Source organism: Pithys albifrons, chromosome 2 (genome assembly GCF_047495875.1).
Source record: "Pithys albifrons albifrons isolate INPA30051 chromosome 2, PitAlb_v1, whole genome shotgun sequence".
Taxonomy (NCBI): Eukaryota; Metazoa; Chordata; class Aves; order Passeriformes; family Thamnophilidae; genus Pithys; species Pithys albifrons.
The window spans coordinates 103,023,909-103,047,096 of record NC_092459.1 but is presented as its reverse complement, the minus strand read 5'-3'; the positions used below and the strand labels follow the sequence as shown (position 1 = coordinate 103,047,096).

General features: G+C 40.3%; 1 protein-coding gene across 39 annotated transcripts in view; it reads left to right on the top strand.

The window, feature by feature from the left end:
• Window positions 1-23,188, top strand: part of NRXN1 (neurexin 1) — a 726,520-nt gene that overhangs the window by 661,692 nt on the left and 41,640 nt on the right. Inside the window, exon 1 of one of the 39 annotated variants that reach the window (XM_071580742.1) lies at window positions 11,519-11,688. The exons of 37 other annotated variants lie outside the window; for them this stretch is intronic. In XM_071580742.1, the coding sequence (XP_071436843.1) occupies window positions 11,656-11,688 (33 nt within the window). In that variant the 5' untranslated portion in view covers window positions 11,519-11,655. Of the gene's footprint in view, window positions 1-11,518; window positions 11,689-11,919; window positions 12,861-23,188 lie in introns of those variants that run through there. One more of the 39 variants, XM_071580734.1, reaches the window with a different exon arrangement.

The window sequence follows — 23,188 nt, the reverse complement described above, 5'->3', positions numbered from 1 at the left end:
GTACCATCGTGGGTTAGAATAAGGGTATGACTAGAAATACTTTCTTGTCTCTACAGGGACTGATACATTTCTCCTTATTCCTTCTGGTGGTGTGGGTAGTACTATTGAGGATTCTTGGTCATCTCTTTTTTGTTAGCATTCAGCCTGACTCTGTTCTTGTAACTCGTTTTCTTTGTAAATCAGTGGGTAAGACCTTCTTCCGAATTCTGGCTGTAGACAGCCATAAGATGAAGGAAGGAGTTAAGCTGCAACCTATTAGGAATAGAAAACCAGTATTTTGCTCCTAGTTGATAAGCTGGTTGATTGCAATTCTTGTCTCTTCTTTTGAGACTCACTAATGAAGAGCAGTAAAAATGTAGTCCAGGAGTAGCTTTAAAAGTAGGAGTGCATTGATTAGGCATGACAAAAAGAAAGCAGGCTTGGCCAATATGAAGAAAATGAGGGTGTTGGGCTGAATGACCCTGTGGACTGTAGTAGGAGAAGAGAGATGAATTCATTAGGATCAAGTGTAAAATTGCATACTTCAGAATAACAAGATATTGAGCTGCAAGTTAATTGTTCATCCATTAGAAATAAAAGAGAAAAAACTAAATGACAACAGGATGAAAGGCAATTGTACTGTTGACCCCTATCAAGAGAGCGAGAACTGACAAAGACCCTGTCCTAAAAGGTACAAAAAAAAGGGTGTTTTTCCACCAACCAGTTACCCCAGCTTTATGTGGCACTTGCAGTACTCTGCATACACAGGAAATGAGCATGTCTTCATCCCAGTGTACTTCAAAAGCACACAACATTAATGTAGTTACTGTAGAGTATAAGAACAGCTAAGATTTCACATCCTTTCTCACCTGATGTGATCTCATTCACATTTCCATCTTCTAAAAGAACATGGCTTGTTTTAACACAGAAAAACCTGGAATACTGCATCTAACTCTGGGGTCCCCAGTTGGTGCGAGTCCAGAGGAGGCCATCAAGTTGATTAGAGGGATGGAACAACTTTCCTATGAGGAAGAGCTGAAAGAATTGGGTTTGCTCAGCCTGGAAAAGAGAAGGTTTTGGAGTGACTAAATTGTGGCTTTCCAGTACCTGACAGGAGCCTATGAGATGGAGAGGGACTTGTTACAAGAGCCTGTAGTGACAGGACAAGGGGCAATGGCTTCAAACTGAAAGAGGGTAGGGTTAGAGTAGATATTAGGAAGAAATTTTTTACTGTGAGGATGGTGACGCACTGGAACCAGTTGTCCAGAGAAATTGTGGACGTTTCAGTCCTGGAAGTGTTTAAGGCCAGGCTGGATGGAGTTCTGAGCAGCCTGGTCTAGTGCCCACAGCAGAGGGGTTGAACTAGATGATTTTTAAGGATAAACTCATCACAGATAAACTTAGGTTGGGAACAATAAGAGGATATTGAGAGAGTGGTATTCCAGTAGGAACAGTCACGATGCTTGGTGTCAAAAGTGTGATTGGTTGGTAAAAAGATCCTATGGTAGTTATGAGGAGGATGTAGCCTTGTTGACCCAGAAGGACTTCTCCAGCTCTGCCTTTGTTTCCTGGGCAGAACGGCCTTGGCCAGGTCTCTGGTCCAACCTCTCTTGCTCAGAGGGAATGGTCCTAGTGCAAGCTGGACCGAAACAAGCATGATCTGGCATGGCATCTGGCAAAAAATAGGTAGGGTAGATTTTATAAAGAAATAAATGTTAGGCCAGTAATATGGACACGGAGATGTTTTTCCTTTTTTTTTTTCCCAGTGGCATTCTGAATTTTAATGGCTGTCTGAGTCTTTTCTTTGTATTTTGGACACCAGAAACCTCTCAGTCATACGTGCCTGTTAGACCCCAGGCTCCTAACAGCTGATGCTGTGCCTATACTTTGCACTAATTAAACATTTAGAAACAATTTCATAAATGAAATAAATTGGATTGCCAGTCATGGACTCCTAGGTAAAATAAGTTCAATGTGTAAATTATATCAATTAGAAGTGTAGGGACTTGTGACTTTATATTACATAAACAAAAGCATTTGCATCTGTATCCTGTATTTTTTTGTCTGCTTCCATCTTTCCCTGTTTTATTCATGTGATGAATTATGTATTTGCTACAACAATATTTTGTTATATATTGAAAATTCTGTGATTTAAACCTCACTATTATTTGAGTTGTAAATATTTCTTATGAACTAAAAGCTTAAATTTAACATTTGGCTGATTTTATTTATTTTTATTGTTTTAACATTGTAGCAAGACCAACCAAGAATATACTTAGTTCATTAACAATAAATGAGGAAATAGCACAGCTATGCTGTCAAGGAAATGAAAGAGCATAGAAAATACATTCAGGACCATTTAATTAATGGTTTTACTCTGCATTGCCCTACTTTTTATTCTGTTGTCTTTTTTAAAGAGAAAACATTTTTGATAGACAAAGAATAATTATCCTGGTTTCTTTCAATTAAATAAATATGCATGTCTAGAATGCCAAATAAAATTCGATGATACTGTTCTAAAAAAAAACTAGAGGGGGGGAAGGTCTGAGCAGTTAACTGTTTCTGTAATCTGTAAATAATGTGATGTACTGTATGTTCCTGCTTCTTTATTGTTAGAGTTTAGGGGCTAAATCCACTTCCACAGTGGCATAAAGATGGGCACTCTAATGACAGCTGCCCGAAGATGCTGATAGTCCAGCATAGCTTTTCTCCACAAAGCTTCAGTGAAGAAACCTAAACCTGTTGGGGAGCCCTGAGGGAGAATAACATACTGCTTGCCTTCCTTTCTTTGAACAAAAAAGCCCTCCTGTGGCCGTGGAGCTCTCCCTGGCGCAGAAGGAGGTGCCACCTCTAGCAGCCAGAGCTGACTGACCTCTGTGGCTTAGCTGGGGCAAAGCAGCTGTGAATTTTACTGCAAAGAAAAGAAGGAAAACCAGATTTGCATTTTGCTTGTTTTGATTCTGCTACTTAAAACTAATCTCAGGGAGCTTTTTTTATTTTCTTGAAAGCTGCTTTGTACTGACTAGCCCTTGGTATTTGTCAAATTCTTTGTTTTCTCTGCATGTTCCCTGCTGGCCTGCTCAGAAACTCGTTAAATTATGAGGATTATTCAGAGCTGCACTGGATAATAAAATGGTCTATTGATTAGTAGACTTCTAATTACTTGTCTCTTAGCATGAAAGAGAAATAAGAAGATTTGATAGCAAACAAAGCAGAAAACAAAAAGGGTGTTTCCAACACGTAGGGGTGTACATGCTTGTGTGTGGCCTTGTACATGAATATTGTAATTTCCAGTTTATCACCATGAGCTTATTTGACTGCTTACAGAACTGTGACCTGCACAAGCAAACTGTTTGACAGATAATCAACCAAAAATACAACTCCTTAATTTATTTCCTGCAGTACTCTACATATGCAGTGGAAGAACAACATCATGATGAGCAATATATTTTTGATTTTTCATTTCTTGTCATAATAACATGAAAGTTATGGCTAATTTGTGTTTTAACTAGGTATGCAGTGATAGAAATGAATATAAATAGTGTGCTGAATGGTAAACACCAGTAGTTAGTGAAACCTTTCTACCTTCATCATATGCCTCCATACTGATTCAACATACCAAATTACCTCTGGTCTTCTGTAGAAAGAATGCATAGTATGTACTGCACCTTCAAAACAATTCCTCTAACAGTTGTGTTAAACAGTGTTTTAAAGCTGTTGTGGAATTTTTAAGGACGCAGATCTACAAATCTACAAGCCTTGTGTAGAAGTAAAGCTGCCATCCTCTACTCCTTCTGTATCAGTGAATGGTGAGGTGATGGCAACACTGCTTATGAGAGGACTTCTCACTTGTGCTTATAGGCATCTGTGCTTCCCCAAGAGGCATGAAAGCAGACGACAGAATATGGGATGTTTTGAAAAATAAGGATTAAAATCCTGGCAGGAACGCTCTTGATCTCTGAAGGAGTACAATTTTTCACTAGCCCTTTAATGCCTTTTCCACGTTCCACAAAACTCTTTCTGTGCATTTCTATGGGCTTTCCCCCCCTAATCTCTTTCTTTAAATGCTATTAACTTCAAATGAAAAAAACCTAATACTGCTTCCCCCCAACTCTGTATAGTACTTGCCTATGGCAAAATGGCTGAGTCAAAGCAGTAATTTAATTAAAGTGTGAAAATTATGTAACTCTCATGAAGTGGTTAATTCTGTTTTTGTTGGGGAATTTTTATTTGTTAGACCTGTCTAAATATCAAAGGCTCAATTTCATGTTGTTATGCCCTTTTAGAGAATATAAGTTTCTAATTCAGAAATGAAATAGTTCCCATTGCTTTTAGCTCTGTCTGTGGGCTGACCAGACTGTGGTGTAGTTTTCATGGCTCATCTAGTTTGTTTGGTTTTCCTTCCTGGTAAAAACCCTTCTTTTTTAAACCTGACTGTTGGTAGAGAGGCAGATGAGCAGCCCTGTGCTTTATAGATGCAAGCAGTCTTGTCGGCTGATCAATCTCCTCATTTCCCATCACCTGGAGGTTGATGTCAGAGCAAGATATTCTCTGCTAAATGTGAATTTCTTCATTAGTTTTGCAGTCTTCCTCTAGGCTTGTAATTTAGAGTCCTCCTGATAACTAGCACACAACTGCACCCATTAATTAGCTCTTCGTTTGAAGGTTTCTTTCTTGGTGTTTCCATCCTTGTCAGCTTACAGCAGGCTCAGCTGCCTTCAGCTACTGCTTGAATCCAGTATCCACGTCAATCATCCTTTCCGTAAATACCCAATGCACAACCTCAATCAAGGAAGCCCTGAGCATCACTGTGACCACAGGAAAACCACCCTTTTTGCAAAGGGAAGCACTGAGCTGAGTGAACATTATGTGTGCTTTTGAGGGTGTCTGTGTAGTTATTCAATAGCTGCTTTGTTTTTCCATGCAGCACACAAAAGAGACACAGCCCAGACTCTGCTGTTTACCCGATGTAAGAGTCAAAACAGTCTTCTGAATAAAGAACCAGCAGCACGCACCCAGTCTCTGCAGACTTCTCCAAGATAGGGGATAATGGAACCGTTTACTAACAAAGAAATTATTTATTAGTATATGAAACCTTTAATTTAGAAGGAAGGTTTCACATTCTCTTTTCTTTCCTTACACTCCCACTCTGCAAGATGTAACAAGGCCAAAATTTAATGCATTTGCACATCTATTTCTAAGTTATGTGGGTGTCTCTGAAAAGGTATGATTTTGAAGTAGAACAAACAATATATTCTTAGCAATCTTCTTTGAACCAGCAAGGTTTGGGAAACTCAAAGACCCAAATCAATCAAACCCAGTATATTACACTCTCCGCTCTGTTAGTTTTAGATTTAAACTCTTTTATAGATGTTGAAATTGCAACAAGGATTCCCCAGCTGCTAAGAATGGCTCTGATGGAGCAGGGCAAAATCACACCTGGAGAAAAAACACTGGAAACCAAGACTTCATCTTTCTTTCTGCTCCCCTAACTACCTGGTTAAAAAAAAAAAACAAAACAAACCAGGTTTCTGTCTTATGGTATAGATTTCATCATCCTGTATGTTGGTGGAGGCAGTTGCCATTGTTATCCATACAGGAGGCTGATACAAAGGGATAAAACCTTTCCTGATCCTGCCAAAGCTGATGAGAGAATGACTTTGAATCTAAAAATCTGTGAAATACATGGTGTAAATAGCTTTATTGTTTACAGAACATCCTCAACTGCAGTTCCTTCCAGTTTATTTATTTGTACACATACAGGTGTGCATTATGTACCCAGGAGAAAAAAAAAAGAATTTTATTTTTTTCACCCTCATTCTTATTTGGGGGAAGAAAACGTGATCTCTGACATGCTCTCTCCGAACAGCGCAAAAGGCAGATGTGGGTCCCTCTCTCCTGATACCCCCTTCTCTCAACTTCTGTTTTCACTTTTACAGCTTCTTGTGCTTCTCCTGGAAAACACACCTTGTTGGTGTGCTGCTGCAGGTGGAGTTCTTTCTCCCCTCTCCCCTGGATTATGTTGCTGTTCGCAGGAGGAGAAAAACCTTTAGGTAATTTAGAGGTTTTCTCTCAGCCCTGCCAAGCTCGACCCTGTTCCCCAAGCTCAACCAAATGCTATGGGGAACTACACCCCAACACTGCTCAGCCTCTGGAGATAGTTCAGGTTCCCTAATAAATCCCTGTGCCTGAACTGACACTCACTGAAGTGAGAATAATATTATTGTAAAATCATTGGGTATTTGTTTAAAATAACAAATCCATTGTTGCTCTGTGTTTCCTTTGCACTCCGACAAAAGAAGCAGGGTGGTCCCATGTGAATCACCTGTGAGGATTAGGGCTACTTTATTTAGGACTGTGACCTATACAGAGGCGCACTTGGTACAGGAATCAAGGCACATGATCTCTTTAAAAGTCTTTTAGACAGTGGACAATCAGGTGCAAGTTAAGATAGCCTCAGTACTTCCTAGACTGAAAGAGGGGGGCAAAACTACTTTTCCTAGCCAGCATAGCATAGCAAGGGTGAGGACATCCTGCATGTCACATCTGGTATCCTTTGTGTAGCTATAGAAACAAAATGGATCCCTGTGAATAATTAGACACTGTGATTCTCAATTATTTTTAATTAGAAAAGTGTGGTCATCATACCTCTAAAATTTCAGAATGCTGCTCTGAGTTTGTTGTATTGTTGATGTTTTTCCCCACAGAAGGGTATCATACGCTGTTTCTTTGTGTCTGCTTTTGTAGGTGGGATCAGGCTTGCAGCAAAATTTCTTCCTTCAGCTTTAAACATGCTTCCACCAATGTTTAATTTTGCAGCTGTTCACTTTTAATCATCCTTGGAAAGATTTCTGTAAAAGTAGCCGACTTCTTTTCCCTTTCTAAATCTATATCTATGTATCTTTCCATGTAACTTGTCGCCTCCACTCTAGAAAAGGTGATGAGTCCTTATGACTAAACCAGATAGATGTGAGCAATCAGGTAGTGTTAATATTTGCATGGGTAAGAAACATAATTTATGGAGACAACTGAGACAAAATAAAGGTGCTCTATATAATTAGCATAATAGCTACATGTCATGATTTTCCCTGTGTATTATTATGGCTCTGTTGATTAACCAGGTGTAAAGGGATTTGGAAAGACCAAAAAGACCAGTTAGGAAATGGTAGGTGGGAGGTAAGGAAGCAGAGAATGAAAATATGTGTGCACCCAGCACAAAGAGTACATTTAGTCTGTTCCTGGACAGTACAGAATTGGTAACTAAAGTCTGAGGGCTGCTGTTATTTCCAAACAGGTAGGATTGATCTAAATTATGGTTTCTTGAGAGACTCCGGTCTTCTGCTTCCATTTGCCTAAATAAGATCTTGACTTATAAGCAACAGAAGGCAGGTTTTTTGGAAGATTTTCATCACTGTCTAGCTTTTTTCCTGTGATCCATGGGAGTGGAGGTACCTGCAAGTCTCCCTGATGGGTGCAGTTTGGCTGACAGCATGATGGGAGAGTTCAGACCTCCGGGAAGGCGATTACAGACTTCCTGTCAGAAGGGGGTAATTTTGTCACAGGTGCAAGTTCACTTAGTGTTACAGAGATGACAGAAAGTGTTGACACCAACACTTATTTCCCAGAGTTTGGTAGTTTGGCAGAGTGGAATATTGCACAAGTCTCCAGGGGAAAAGTGAAGATGTCACATTGATGACATCCCAAATACTGTCCCAGTTCTCCTGTGAAAACTGTAAGGCTACCTCCTTAATACCAACTCTCTCTGGATAGGAATGACTTTGTGTATGAGTAATTATGAAATTAAAACTCATTGTAGACAGCAAATCCACATACATCTCAAAGTTGTTAAATATGTTTCCCAAGGACAACACTGGGGGGTCTGCAGATGACTGGACATCAGCACAGAGGCACACCTGACCACGGGAGAAATGTGACTTTCAAGTTGAAATGACAGTTTAGTTCCCTAGGGACACATAGGCATTTATATTCCAAACTCACATAACTTTCATGTTCATTAACCATGTTAAAAGTGGTGGATAACATATAAAAATCTCATTCTCATCTCAAACAGCTTAATTTGTGCTTGCCCTCAGGCTGAAGTGTAAGAACTGAAGGCTTCCACCTGTCTCTGAACTGTAGATGCAAATTTTTTTGACAAAATCCTACCTAATAAGACCGATATAAAAAAATTGGTAGCTTTTTGCTCTTGAGTAGATCTTTTGCCTGGATAAATTACAATAATTTTATAAAACTGCCTGTTCAGTGCAGTAGCAAGGATTTTAATGATGATATGTCTGCACAGTTCCTGTCTAGTTAATGAAATATGTATTATATTTAAATTTAAATCAAATCTCAAGTTTGGCTTCTTTTGTTCTCAGTTGTGTGTGGTGAGTTTTATGTCATTTTTTTTGTGTACATTTTTCAGGCATAATGCTGTTTCTGCATTTTAGTAACCATATAGACTTGTCTTTGTGATATTTACTATACTTCCCCTTGCTATGAAATATATGCTATACAACTTACTTCTTATCCCTCACTGCATTGACAAGCAGGTTTTTAAGTTATATTTTGTATATATTTGCCAAATATATACATTCAGCAAAACTCTCATGTACAGCTTAAGAATGTGTACACAAGCAAATTCAGGTTCATTGCTTTTTTGCATTTCGTGTTATTTTTTTATATATATCAACTTGATTCAGGAGTTTACTTAAATGCAAAGTTACAAGTACTTGAATGTAAAGTCAGGTGCCTTGCTAACTGCTTTGCCATACTACGCCCATAATGCCCATAATACAGTGCCTTTACATCATCTGAGTAAAATTTATCCTAACCACATCGTCTATTGTATTTCCATATTGCACCATGGCACATCGTAAATGATGGACATACAGCTGCATCTCAATCAAAGGCAAAAAAAAACCCTGAACTTGGCCAGATGGAGGGTTATTCCTCAACAGAAGGAATTCCATTGCAAGCTAGTTTTTGCTGGACAACCAGAATCTGTAGGATATACTATCCTGACCTAGCACAGCTCATAGCAAATTGTGCTCTGCAGCATTTCTCCCAGCACTTTAAGGCAAGACTTCTCAACTATTATTACATTCTCAAAGACATCTGCTCAGCATTTGAAAAGACTTGGGATCTGCCATCCATCTTTATACCATTGTTGTTATTGTTGCGTTAGTCCCTTGAGTAACAGCATACAGGACATATGACAATCCATTATTGTTAATGGTGTTATTGTAGAATCACACTTCTGAAAAATACTGCCTCAAGCAAAATATTGGAGATAATTTAGTACTGTCTTTCAGGAAAGTGCATGCTGGGATTAGTGAACGTGAAAGGACCCCCTTGTTTGAACTGCTGGAAATGGTATTTAGAATTCTCATTTAGATAATTTTCCTAATGAATGTAGGAGTATTTTTCTTATTTGCTTCACTCTCAGGAGAACACCTTTAATTGAGGACACAGCCCTGACAGGATTATTGTCAGGCAACCCAGGAAATCAATGCTGACACCAGAAGGGCAGCTAGAGCACAGATGCCAACCATGAGCTTTGCCTTTCCTGTCCTCTCTCCTGATCCCTGAGATGGGATGTGCAAAAGAGGCTTGAAACTTTGACCATTGCCACCTATGCAGCAAAACACTGGATAAGCAACCACGTAATTATGGCCTGATGGTGTCCTCTGCCGTCTTCACAAAGGGGAAAGGTACAGTCAAGATCTGGGGATTTCCAGGGTGCTCCTCAGAGGGCCATTAACTGCTCTGGATGAAAATGCTAAGATATTTACAACTGTAAGAGCTATCAAAATATAATGTTCAGCTCCAGGGGACCTTTTAATTTTTCTGGCTTATCCTTAGAAAACAATGTGTAGAACAAGTGAGGAGAGTGCTTTCTGCGCTATCCACTACCACATTGTCTTGAAGTTTGTCAGCTTCAGGGTCAAGAGTCAGGTTCCACAAGGCAAGTGTAAGAGCCTCAGGGCAATGACTTTTTTCTAATTAGCTCCACTTCACACAGACAGACATTTAACAAACAGTAACACTACTTCCAACAAGCTGTGCAGTGTTTCTTTCACCATTAACTGTCTTTGTTGCAACTGAATTGCAGCAAATGAATATATGTAGGGAGCACCCGTGTCCAGAAAGCAGCCTTGCTGCTGTCTGAGGGCTGTTATTTTTCAGTTCATTGGGAAAGGAACACCTGTTACCCATGCTTAGAATTTAATAACTGAATGTTAAAAATCTAGGCACTACTACTATGCAAATCTAGCACATACACTGAGACACATACCCTAGGGTCAAACCTGGCTCTGTTGAGAGGGACATGTTTTCCATATAGAGTAGGTCTTATTTCAATTTATTTTTCATGATGAAGTGTATCAATGCACTGCATTGCTTTGTTTTACCGCCATGTGCTTTGGCCATTAGCACTAACTTATATGCTGACATGTCATTTATCAAATGGTGTTGCAAGTTCAAAACCCCTTTAGAAACAGGCAACACGCTACCACTGAAATGGATGGGTGAGGGTATGGCATGTCAGGGAAACCTTATAATCTCTGAGCTCCTGTCAGTGAAACTGCGAAGTTACTTTCACCTGACTTTTTCATCTCTCAATTTTCATTTTCCTTAGCATAGACATTCATTATTCAAAGTGGTTTTGAGGCACTTGGTAACTATTGCAACTGTTGAGATTCATGAAAACTGTCAAAAGAAAGAAAAAATCTACCTTGGGCAAATCGAAGTAAAATGCTGCTGTTTTAAAAGGTGTCTGTTGGCTAGACGTTGTGGATGGATTTGGGGGAGGTGAGCGTTGTTGGCAAGCTTTAATGAACTTGTTTTCAGCGGTTGCTTGGTCAAGGTTGCTCCAGGCACCTGCGCAGCGCTGGGCGACTGCTCAGGTCCTGGCCCACGACGGCAGACGTGCACCACAGGTTTCCATAGGGCAGCCCAGATGTGCTGGGCTATGTTCCCATAGCATCTTACCCATTGCTTCTCGGGCCAGGCGAGCGCTGAGCGCGTCGCATACGGAGGGCACAGGTCGGAGGGGCGGTATAGGGAGAAGGAAGGCGCACGCTTCCCCTTCGCGGCCTTTGTGCAACTGCCTGTTGGGGGCCCTCTGGCTTATTACTGTGATAAGGGTGTCGAGGTGCCAGGTTAAATGTCACACGCCTCCTTCTGGGAATGACGGGAGGCAAACCATCCCACCCCTCCCTTCCTGCCGCGCCAGCTCGGGGCGTGGGGCGTCCGCGCCCCCTCCCTCTCCGCGGTGCGGCGGCGCCCGTTCCGGGCCGCGGTGCCGATGCGGTTCCAGGGCGCGGTCCCAGTTCCCGGGCGTGGTCCCGGTTCCCGGTGCGGTTCCCGGTCCAGTCCCGCGCGCGGGAGGTGGCTCCGGGATACCCGCGGCGGCCGCCGGGCGCGGCCATTGGCTGGGCGGTGGCACGTGCCGGCGCGCGCCGAACGGCGCGCCCTGATAGGCCGGGAGGATGCGCAGGCAGTTCATCATCCGCGGCTCCCGCGGAGCGGCGAGCGCGTCTGTCACCAGTATTGATTTCAGAGGATGGACTAAATTTCCTAGGATTTCCATTAAGAATTAAGGGCGGGAGGGGTGGGGGGGAGAAGGAAAGGAAAAAAAAAAAAGCTGTAAGCACGCAGGGTAGCCAGGCAGACATGGATATGAGATGGCACTGTGAAAACTCTCAGGTAGCTTCTTCTCTCACAGCCGATGCAGCGCACAGGCGAAGCACTGCCGCATGCAGGGTTTAAGATACCTTTAGGCTGACAGCAAGGAGGAGAAAGAAAAAAAAAAGGCATTTGCACCGATTTACTGAAAATGACTTTTTTTTTTAATTAGAATACATCTCCTTGGAGATTGCATGTCATTAATATTAAGATCAAATTTTTGCACGATATCTGTTTTAAATCTAGAAAAGCTTTTAATTTTTTTTTCTGCTCCAAGCAAATAACGATTTGGGACCCAGAGCATGGATGCTGCTGGCTTTTTTCTCTTCTGCTATTTTTAAACAATAGAGCCTCTTTTTTTTTTTTAGCATGTTTGCTACAAATTGTCTAAAGGAAAGGAAAATTGAGAAGAATCAATAAAAGCATGAATAAAACCTGCTTCAAATAGTTGCCAAGCTGCTTTCTTTTTAATAATCTAGCAATTATTTTGGCTTAAATGATGCTTAAACCCTGACCATGCATGCTTTTCATCTTGGCTTAGAATATGCGTGTACGTGTGTGTACGTATGTGTGTACTTGTTTTGATTTCATTTTTTTTCAGTGAGTATTTGCACAACGGGAATTCCTGTGAGTTATATGCATGTTTTGATTTAAAAAATTGCATATAAATGAATGACTGTATCTAATTGACTAATATTTGGTGATATATAATGCAATGTAGCTTTATTTTTAAATGGGTTCCTTCTAATCTTTCAGGGGAGGGTAAATCGCTGCATGTTTATGATGATGAAAGTCTGTATTTTTTTAAAGGTTGCTTGTTTATTTCCTTGTTTACAACATCGAAGAACAGGGAGCGTCGGTCTATTTATTTATTTATCTATTTAGTTATTTTTAAATAACAAACCTCCAAGGCATCTAATTTAAAAGACCAATTTAAAAGACAAAGCTTTCCATATTACCTGAAAACGATCAGAAAGGCATGTGTTTGTGTGAGAGTGCTCAGCTGCTCTGGGGAGGTTGGTGATCTTTTTAGTTCCTTATTCTCCCCAAGAAGAGTTAAAATGCCGTGGCACTGTCGCGCCTGCGTGCACCTTGGGAATTCTGCTGGCAAAACCAGAGCTGGCATCAGGTGGGACAGGTGGATTGCCATAGTAGGCACAGACAAAGGTGAGGGTGAAGATTGCCAAAAGAAGGTAAAAGCAAGGAAGCAGCAGCTTCCTTCTGTACATAAATACCTAATTTTTCCTCATTAGCTAGAAAGGGGAAAAGGTTTTTTGGTACATTAGTGTTCTTTCAAATGAATTAGAGAATAATAAAATGGGGGAGGCAGTTGTTCAATTTTATCCTGGTTTACAGGTTATAACCATTGTGTTGAGAGGAGTTATGGTTTTAGGGGGCTTTTTCCATGATTGTGAAAAGGTTACCTGCTGAACTGGATCTAAGCTATCTTCTTTTTATTGCTGCAATTGCGGGGCTGAAGATCAAACCTTCTTACCTTTAGTATTATGTTAATGCTGTTTGCATTTGTTAGATGGGCTTCCCCAGAGTTCTGACATTAAGCCTTTTTGGGGTTGTTTATTGTATCCATTTAAATCAATTAACATCTATAAAGCAGCTCTTCTCTTACTGCTCTGGTTTAATCAATACCTGATTTTGCTCTTCCCACAGCACCTTACCTGAAAGAAAAAATATTTTGGGTGTCTGTTAAGAGTTTTCCCATGCCAAATGGTTCTGGCCTGTTGGTATCTTGGTCCACTATTCAAGTTTAGGCTAAAAACTCTGTGAATTGAGTTTATCATTCCCAGCTCTCTTCCTAATAGTCCTCCACATCACCTAGGCATCATATATAATTTGACACAGCTGACAGCATCCACTTAAAAGAAGCTTATAGCTGAGCCAGAATGGAATTTGAATTGCATCTCAACTCCCTAATATTAATGATCCTTCCAGGTCAGCAAAGTAGTAATTGCCAGGGAAGCCTAAAGAATTGTCCATTAAACCTGCCTAGGTAGTAGCTCACCTGTGGGGAGATGCATCTAGATAGTGTGTACAAAATGAATTCCATTTGCTTAATATAAGGTCTGCTAGACTTATGAATATCTCAAAAGCAAACTTGTGGTTGCAGGTTAGATACCAAGTAATTTTTCTGGTATTTTAAGATTGCCTATAACTAAGGCTTAGCAGAATTGCCTTAGATGTGCCTGAAAAAGAAATTCACAGAAAAGTCTGGTCGGTGGTTGTATCTTGAAGGGCAAGCCTGTATTTCGATAAAGATATAGTTTGATCTAAAACCTTGTGGCATAAAGCAAGAGTTCATGTTCATGAAAAGTTCATGTTGTCCATGTTCTTTAGTCCTTGAGGTAGCTGAGCATTTAAAGTAACCCATTAATCAGTCAGTTAGTATACAGGACCTGATTAGGTGGGCAGCTGGACCTTTAAATCCAAAATCAATATTCAACAGGAATTCAGAGGAGACAAACAGCCTAAGGACAATGTTAAAAAACTCAACTGCGCTTTATGTCTTGGAGTAATGCTGATTTAGCAAGAAAACCCAGTCACAGTGCGAGAGGATTTATTTTTTGACCTTGTGCATTTGAGATGACGTAGAAAGTTAAGAGTTGTCAGCATGGCTTTACTGCCGTGAACAGGAAATGCAGAGGTTCAGCCATCCTCCCTTGCCATTATGGAAGGTACCCAAATGGAGTACCAGAGAACAGGGATGCACAGAAAGACTAAAATACAGATGCTTCAAAAAAACCATTCTTCTGAACTTCCTTCTGTGCCAGGTTGATGATTTAACAAAACTACCATCATGAGGGTGGTTTGGTGACACAAATGAGGAAATAGTCTAACCTGCTGCAATCCAAATGGAGTATATCCTCTAGGAGATCTGGGACCACTACCTGTTCATCTGGCCTCTCTCCAGCTTCCTAGCAACTGAAAATCATAGTGTTTTGGTTTTTGCTTTGTTTTGGTTTGGTGGATTTTTTTCAACAGCCATGTAAACTATGGCAGCTCCATTATTGTAAAAGGATTTCCCACTCTGATGACACCCTCCTGCCTTAAGTCTCCCACTGCCAGTGCTTAGAGGAGTTGTTTCCTCTCCTTAGAGCTCTTTGTCTTCACACTTTTAGAGATAGTGTCACAGCTTGGTTATGTTGTGTATATATACACAAAAGAAAGCCTTTCTGAGCCTTTTGAGATAAATAGTTGAAGAAAACTCCAAATTCAGTCTTAGGCAAGGAGAAGCTTGACAATCTGATCTCATTGGTGACAGTAAATGCATATTCAGTCAGTAGTAACTTTGGATTTCTGGATTTATTGCTCTCTCTTTGTTCCTTAGATTTCTGATGTGTTTTTTTCAATCCATAGGGTGTTTTTTCTTGCTCTTGCAAGCTGCTCTGACCGACAGATCCAAGAAAAGTCTGATAAAAGTATGAGAAGTTGCTCTTGTGGATTAGCTTGAACAATTACAATCTTTGCTATGCTTTTCTGCACTAGATTTCTCTTCTTATCCTTGTCTACATCTCAACTGTACTTTATTTTTGCCAGTGGCATGCATGAGTAGATTTAGCTATATAATCACATGCAGTTAAATAGGGCTAATCCTTTTTTTTCAGATCATATCTTCCAATCTGTTTGGGGTGAAACTTCAGGTAATGCCTGCAATCTAAGTACCATATCAAGATGGGACAGAGTAAAGGCAGAGGGCAAAACTTACAGTCAACAGCTTTTTGAAAATATTTGGGTTTAACCGGCAGTCAATGAAAGCCTTGCAGTTCCTCTCCAGAAGTGCTTGTTGAGACTGTTTCTGTGCAGCCCACATGCAGTTGGCTGATTAGTTTTGATACGATGCCTTAATGGAGGTCAAATTATTATTCTATGCCCTTGCATCCAGATCGCTACTAGCAAGAAGTGCTGCTTTTTCCCCCTTTAAAAATGCATTTGACTGCATTATTGGAGAATGATAATTCTAAAGAATGTACTTCTCTACTATAGAAGGGGAAAAATGTGTGTGAACTTTAAAAAAAACCCAAAACCAACTAGTAGAAAGGCCAGGGATTGGAAGGTGTGTTCTGTATGTGCAGGAAATCTGAGCATTGAGGACACACCAGTGCAGCATTGTGGCTTGGTTTCCAAAAAGGGTGGATTTAGGGTGAAACTCTACAATTCTTAAGGTCACTGGAAGTTTTGTCACTGACTTCAGTGTCACTGAGACATGTTATCCTTGGCAGAAATCTGAATGGCACACAGCATGAAGTCTAAGTATGTAAGGACCTATGGATTGATTTCCAAACCTAGCTATCTCTTGGATGATTGTTGCCAAAAGTATATCAGAACTTAAGTGGGAAATGAGCAAGATGGTATTTTCCCCAAAATTACTCATTTTAAATTCCATCTCATGAACTGATTCCTTGCCAGTAAAGAGCTGGGAAGCTTTCAGGTGGTAAGGCATTTCTCATGATGAGAGTCTATAATGTCTAGGACCTTGGAACACCTTCTGGTTTGAATCTAGCCATATGTTTTTGGCACAAATCCTGAAATGTATATAGTAAGTTGTAGACTTTAGGACAAAGTAAATTGCATTTCTTGGCCACAATAATTTGAGTGTCTTTTTACCTGGTTTCTCTGAATTGGCTGTGGTACAGCTGCAAACCAATAAAAACAAAATTACATGAAGAAAAGACTTTAATATTCTTTTCCTTGAATTTTCACAAGTTCTGGTGTTTTTTTTCTTTTTTGTAGTTTTTCTGATTTCTTTTATTCCCTTTCCATTCTATTTCAAAACTCCCTTGATAGCTCCCTCTCATTGTGAAGCTATACCACTGTATATGCTCTTGTTACATTTTCCCATATTGGAGGCTGAGAGGAATACTTTGCTTTTCTGTGGTGGTGTTTGGTGCTGCTCCACTGTAGTCGTTCAGGTGTTTCGTTGGATTTTCAAAATTTTTCTGTGGGGTTATTTGAACTGTTAAATTAGAAAAGTTGGTGAGCAAGTTCAGTGTCAGAAAAAAGGTGATTAGTCTGGGGCTGGGTCTCTGCACTATAATTACTACCAATTTTTACAGCTTCCTCAGAGCAGGACGTACACCTGGGGCACAACTGCACAGAAGAGGTACAGAATGGCTTTTGGTTTTCACCTGTTTTATCATGCATGACCAAAGGACCTTTAAGAAAAGTGATGCCCAGAGAGTACATAGGAAATGAGCAAATATCCATTATTTACATAGAGTATATTGTACAATAGAAGCAAAAATGAAGTTTATATGGCCCTTAGAAGTAGAACATATTTTTGAGTTCCTCATTCTCGTTAGAATTGCTTAAAAACAGGGATATGACAGCAAATGAAAAGTCACAATTTTACTTACATGTAATACAGGTATGTGAAATACTGGTATTAAGTATCATTAATACACCGACATTGGGAAAGCTGAGGACATGGACAAAGTACAAACCTCTGCCATGTTTTATAGCAGCAAGGTAGCAGTGAAGAAGGGGTGGGAGATGGCTCAGCCAAAATCACAGTGGGTCAGTAAAAACATCCCTTCTGATAAGCTTCACTGCCAAATGCAAATATGTTCAGTGAGATTGATGTCAACGTCAACCACCATATCCTGGACAAGCTCACTTCCCCTGGCCCATGCCAGCTTCACGGTGGTTTGCAAAGCCAAGATGAAAAATGTAGCCTGTGATTTCATAGAGGATGTCCATCTGCACAGAACAGCCTGAGCAGCCCCGGGCCCTCGCCGACAACTGCGTCTGCGGAACTGCCGCATCCCACATGAGCACCAGAGACTGATTTCAGCACACAGTGCATCAGTGCCAGAAATAACTCTCCTCTTGTCCTAGGCATAAAGGGCACAATGCTAGGGTACTACACCCTTATTCATCTTTAAGCTCAGCCCTTAGAAACACAGATTGTGTCCCTTAAATGAGTTTAAATTCAGTCTGGACCAGCAGAATATCTCTGCACGAGTCCCTTGGCATATTCAATGCTTGTTGGAATATTGTTGTCTTGTTCCATTTTGGTTAGGAGAGATTTTCCAGGAGAGCCTTTATGTTACTCCTCTTCCTATTTATTGAATTTATTATAGCTAGCTTAACAGACAGTAAGACATTTCTGCTAACTCTTGCAGGGGTCAGGGTGCATGAAATGGCTAAGAGAGAATCAGCATAATTTATTTCTTTCTGCCTGAATCTTAAGTGCTAGATTGCCAGTTGCGCCATTTTTACCTAGAAGCTTGGACAAAGTAAGACAACACGTTTTTCCATAAACTACACTGACAATTGTCATCTTTACCAATCCTGACCCTTTCCTTTGCAGATTTACCTGTGCAGCGAAATTCTATTGCTACATATTTCCCCTTTCTACTGCGGATATATAGGGAATAACATAAGTAAAGTGGTAGCAGTGACATCTGCAAAGGCTGGAAAGGCAACGTTTGCAAAATACTCCTTCAGGGTTACTGGGGACGACATGTGAAGCAGAAAGGATACAGACTGACGTTCAGATCTCACTATTTTTGTGCACCAGACGGTTACAAAGGAAATATTAGTAACTTTTAAGGCCATAGGAATGTATCTTGTCATTTTGTCTAATCTTTGCTTTCTGGCAGCCTAGAATAAGCGACTGAGATGGTAACCTAGTCCTGAAGAAGTCTGAGACGATTTTCTTGTGTCCAAACTGTCTGTAATACCTGTTCCCCATTGCTGTGTAAGTGACATATCTGAACGAGGAATGGGTAGCAGCTTTTATGACAGTAGGAGCATTCTTCCAGTGTGCAGCCACGGCAGGATGAGAAGCTCTGGCTGCTGATCCATGACCCTTGCTCCTGCCTTGCATTGTGCTAGTACTGACTTGACTGCTCTAGTAGACTTTGTGTGATTCTTTTATAGCCCATTGTCCAGACAACTTCAAGGATTAAAGTCAGCTTTTCAACTTCAGGTATTGTTGTTGTTTGAATAAGGAAAACTGGATGTAACCTGAGTAAATATTCTAAAAATATAGTGGAGAAGTGACTAATTCCCTTTGGAAGCCTACCTCAACTGTAATTCATTTCAATTCCAAGAGAAGATTCTCATTTATTTGTGATTAATTAGACAGAACCATCTTGAGATTACTAAATAATGACTCTGGAAAATAACATTATTCCCCTTGAATGAACTATAAGCAGCTTCAGTTGTTTATCAGACTATCAGTGCATGGCATATGCCTGTCCTCCTGCCAAGCGATAGAGAGCAAAATGGAAAGATGATGCCTTAGCCAGGTTGATAACTAAAGTAGAAGCAGATGAAGCTGTGAAAAATGTTAGTTAAACAATGCTCTCACAATGTGGAAACTGATGTTATTCAGAGCCTGACTAGTGTCTGCACCTCTCTTAGCTAACGACTTGGCTCTGTGGGTCTTGTTCTTTCTGGCCCCACTTCCTTAGCCAGTCAGTCTGCAAATGCAGGATTATCTGTACTTATACCTTGAATGTAGAAAATCCAATTCCTTTGTATATTTCTGGGAATTTATGTTCCCTCATTCATTTATGAATATGCCAGGTAATTTTTAGGTTTTAACTGAATTTGAAAATCCAAGCAAAAACTGAATAAAACAGTTATAAGTCCCATTATCCTGCCATTTTGGAGTAAGTTTGTGTAACCGTTAAACTAAAGCACATTCAATTCATGGTGAGCTTTGCACTTCATGTGGTCTTACACTAAAACATGAGTGCCATTATTTCTTTTGGGCTTTTCCTCCAGTGTCAGTGTCCTAGAATAGGACATCTGGCTAATGGAGAACACTAGGAATGACAAATAAATTGTGTCTTGAATTGAAATTATCCTGAATGCTGAAGTTGGCTGTCTAATAATTATGTTGGAAATAGTGTCATCATGCTTCCATTTGTTCAGGTACCATTTGAGTTACTCATGATTCAGTGTTTTGCATGTATGTGTATGACCTGAAATAAACCAATGATTCATTAAGTTATTCTTTGGGGTCAGGTGGACTTCTGCCTCTAGTGAATGTTTGTTTATTGGAGGGTGACATTTATTCCTCCTGAGCATGGTTTTGCATGGATGTATGCCTAATTGTATTAGTGCTGATAATTGGGAGGGAGAAGGATATTCTTCGGAGAAAGGAAAAGCAGGAATGTCCTGTGACCTTTGCAAAATAATTGAAAGTCAGAGTTAAGGAAACTACCACATGTGCTGTATATGCTGGGTTTTCTCTCTGCCCTCAGAGGGTGGTCCTGTAAGTTAGACATGGGTGCCAAATATGATCCTCAGAATTGTGGCATTTGTGGGCTCCAAAGTCTTTAAAAGAAGCTTGGGGTTTTTTTTCTTTGTCTTTGTAAATTCATGTTGACCTATTGGAAATGTTAGTAGCTGCATAAATTCCTGGATCTGATATCTGTGTAAGGTGTTCTGGTTCTGGAATACTGGAAGGGATGCAGGGACTCTCAGTTTCTAAAAACCCAAAAGGTATTTCAGCGGGGAACACTATGATAGCACATGCACAAGGGTGTCACCTGCAATCAAATCTCTTCCTTATGCTCGTGGCCTGATTTGGGGCTGTCAGTGTGGTGTGTGTTCCTAGTACATCTGAGGAAACCAGCCAGGTCTGGATGCTGAATGAAGCAAATCACTGGCTTCATTCCAAGGATCTCTAATTTTATTAGATTGTCTATAAGAAGCAGGTGGCTGACTGAGTTCCAGATACATTTTAAGAGTTGAGTTTGTAGTCTTTATCAGAGAAGTTTTGTTTATCTCACACTGCAGAGGTCAGATCAGGGGAAACAGTGGTGCTCTCCTTACCGTCCATTTCATGCCAATTAAAATCTCAAAATAAGAGTCTTGTAACTGGCTCTGCTGCCCTTGTTAATAAAGTCTCTTCTTCATTTTATTTTTAAATCTCATTTACAGTGGAAGTTTGAGTGTTATACTGTCATTTCAGAACCAGCACCCCCCTGAAATTTCTGGGATCAATACTTGCTTCATATATATGTTGTTTCTTTCTGGCTGAAAATTCAGCAGAAAGCATCTGCCCTTCCTCCATACCTGGTCCTCTGGCATTGCCCCCATTGTACCAGGAGCTCGCATGCAGTAGTCCCACTTAGAGCCAGATCAGTTTAATGGGAAAGGGAACTCAGTGCAAGAGCTTTCTTTTGGTATATTTTAAATCAGAGCAGCCAATACTCTTTATATACATCTGTTTCCATCAGGATATTGCAAGCCTGCCAGCTTTGATTCCTCCCTTTGCACACCATGCCCATGAAGAAGACACCCTTCCCAAGGTCACACACTAGTGTGCTTTTATGCTCAGAAAACTGATGAAGGGTTATTCAGAACAAAATGAAAAGTTTCTGAAAGGATTCATCCCCCAGCAGGTACTTTGAATATTGCATGCAGCTGTGGGCTACAGCTGTGGAAGTCACAGAGAGTTATAAATTAGCCTTGTGGGGACAGCTAATTGGCAGCTTCTTCAAAACAAGACCCTTTTGTGCAGTATGTGTGTGTGTATTTTCATACTCAGGTGGAGTTGTAAAAATATTTGATACATGATTTCCCATTTTTCCTGCAGTGATTCAGCTGTGGAGGACAGCTTATGTATTTGAGAATTATCATAGAGAGCTTTCAGCCCTGATACAAAGGGACAAGACTGCATTATAGTAATCTGATTTCAGGCAGAGAATCTTCTCTGGACAGACATGCTTCCCCAAACTCCTCAACTGATACCATTCTCAAGAGCACTTGATTAGTGAAGTGGAGGTGGTGGAAGAAAGGATTAATTAAATTGTAGAACATTATAATGTTTTTTGTATGAGCTAGTGACTGAGAAACCAGTCTTGGAAACTCCCGTAGCCCCTTTTAAAAAAATCAGTCTAAGAAGACTAGGGTATCTTAACCTTCCAGAAAGACAAAACAAATCTCTTCAAACACTTTACATTTTATCCTGTGGTATTCTGAGAAGAATATGGAAATACCACTGCCAGACTGAGATGGATGCACCGTGAGAGGATGCAGGCTGCAGTGGGCAACAGGGAAGTTTTATTTTCTTCTTGTTCCACATTTATGAAAAATTCAATTCCAGCAAGACCTGAACAGAGGGTAGATGCAGGCAGGCTTTGACCCCATGGATTACTGCACACATTCCTTGATGTTTACTGTCCATCTCCGTATCACAGTGAGATTTGCCAAAATGCAGACTTAAACACAGAAGCAGTTTGTGGCAATCTGCAAAGTCACAGAGTAGTGTGTTTATCCACAGGAAGGGCTGTAGTGATGCTGTAGAAGATTGTTAAATACTATTTGTGTTTTCCTAAAGCTGTAACAAGAAAGAACATAAGCAAGTGTGAATTGGGCTGGTCTGGGGAGTAGTGGGAGCAGCCTGGAGAACTGGTAAGTAGCTGAATCTGCAGTTGGTTGATGCCAAAATTCAACAGGGAGCACAGAGGCAGGAAAATGTGGGATTGTTTCAGCTGTTGCTCATGATACATTTGGCATTTATTTGTCAGGTGCTGTGTTGCTGCTGGAAGCCATCACATAGCAAAGATGCTTGATGAGTTATTTAAAAATATTAAAGTTTCCTGCCTGTGAACAAATGGGCAGCAGAAAAGGATAGTTTGCCATCAGACTGTGGGCATGGAAAAGCATAAGGAATATCAAGCTTAAAATAAAGCAACTGAGATCCAAAGTTTTCAATCAAGACGTCCATTCAGTTAGAGAATTGAAAAGATGATTCTCATTAAAAGTAACTTCTTTTATCTGTACATGTATTTCAGCCAATCTTTAGAAGGTGTTTTAGATGCATTAGAAACTCCTTTTTTTCTCTGGCTTTTGGGATGCATCAGTTAACATAAGGTATTGGAGGAGTGTTTGAGGATTTTGACATGAAGTCAGTTTTTAACTAGGTTTAATAAAATAGATATAAAAAAAATCACTTCCCCCTTGCCCACCCAATGTAGCTGTAAGTAGCTGTTATAATAAATGTAAAAATTATGTGATAGAACCTAAAGTGTGCAACTAAACTGTGAGCTTAATTTCATAAAGCCCGTTTTCCATGTCCACGGTAACATTGCAAAGGAAATGATGCATGGTTGACTGAGACATTGATAAGTTATCAAGGTCTTCAAACTTTTTTGATAGAAGACTTTGTGGGAAGAGAAAAAACAGACTGAACAGCTTTTAACTCTGGGGTTTGGTTTTTCTGGACATGAAGGAGAATAGCAAGTTGCAATGGTTGTAAAAGAATCTCTGATACACAGTAATTAAAGAGCACTTTTCAGAGATTCACAGACTATTCTGAGGTGGAAGGGACCCACAAGGATCATCAAGTCCAACTCGTAAGTCAGTGGCCCACACAGGGGATTGAACCCATGACCTTGGCATTATTACATCCAAGTTTTAACCAACTGAGCTAATATCAGGGTTTTCAAGTGTTGACTGAAAGGAGAAGGAGGAAACTGGAAGAGAATAAGGTCTGGAACAGTTTTGCTGCAGGCTATCACCTGCAAACAGTTTTGGACAGCCT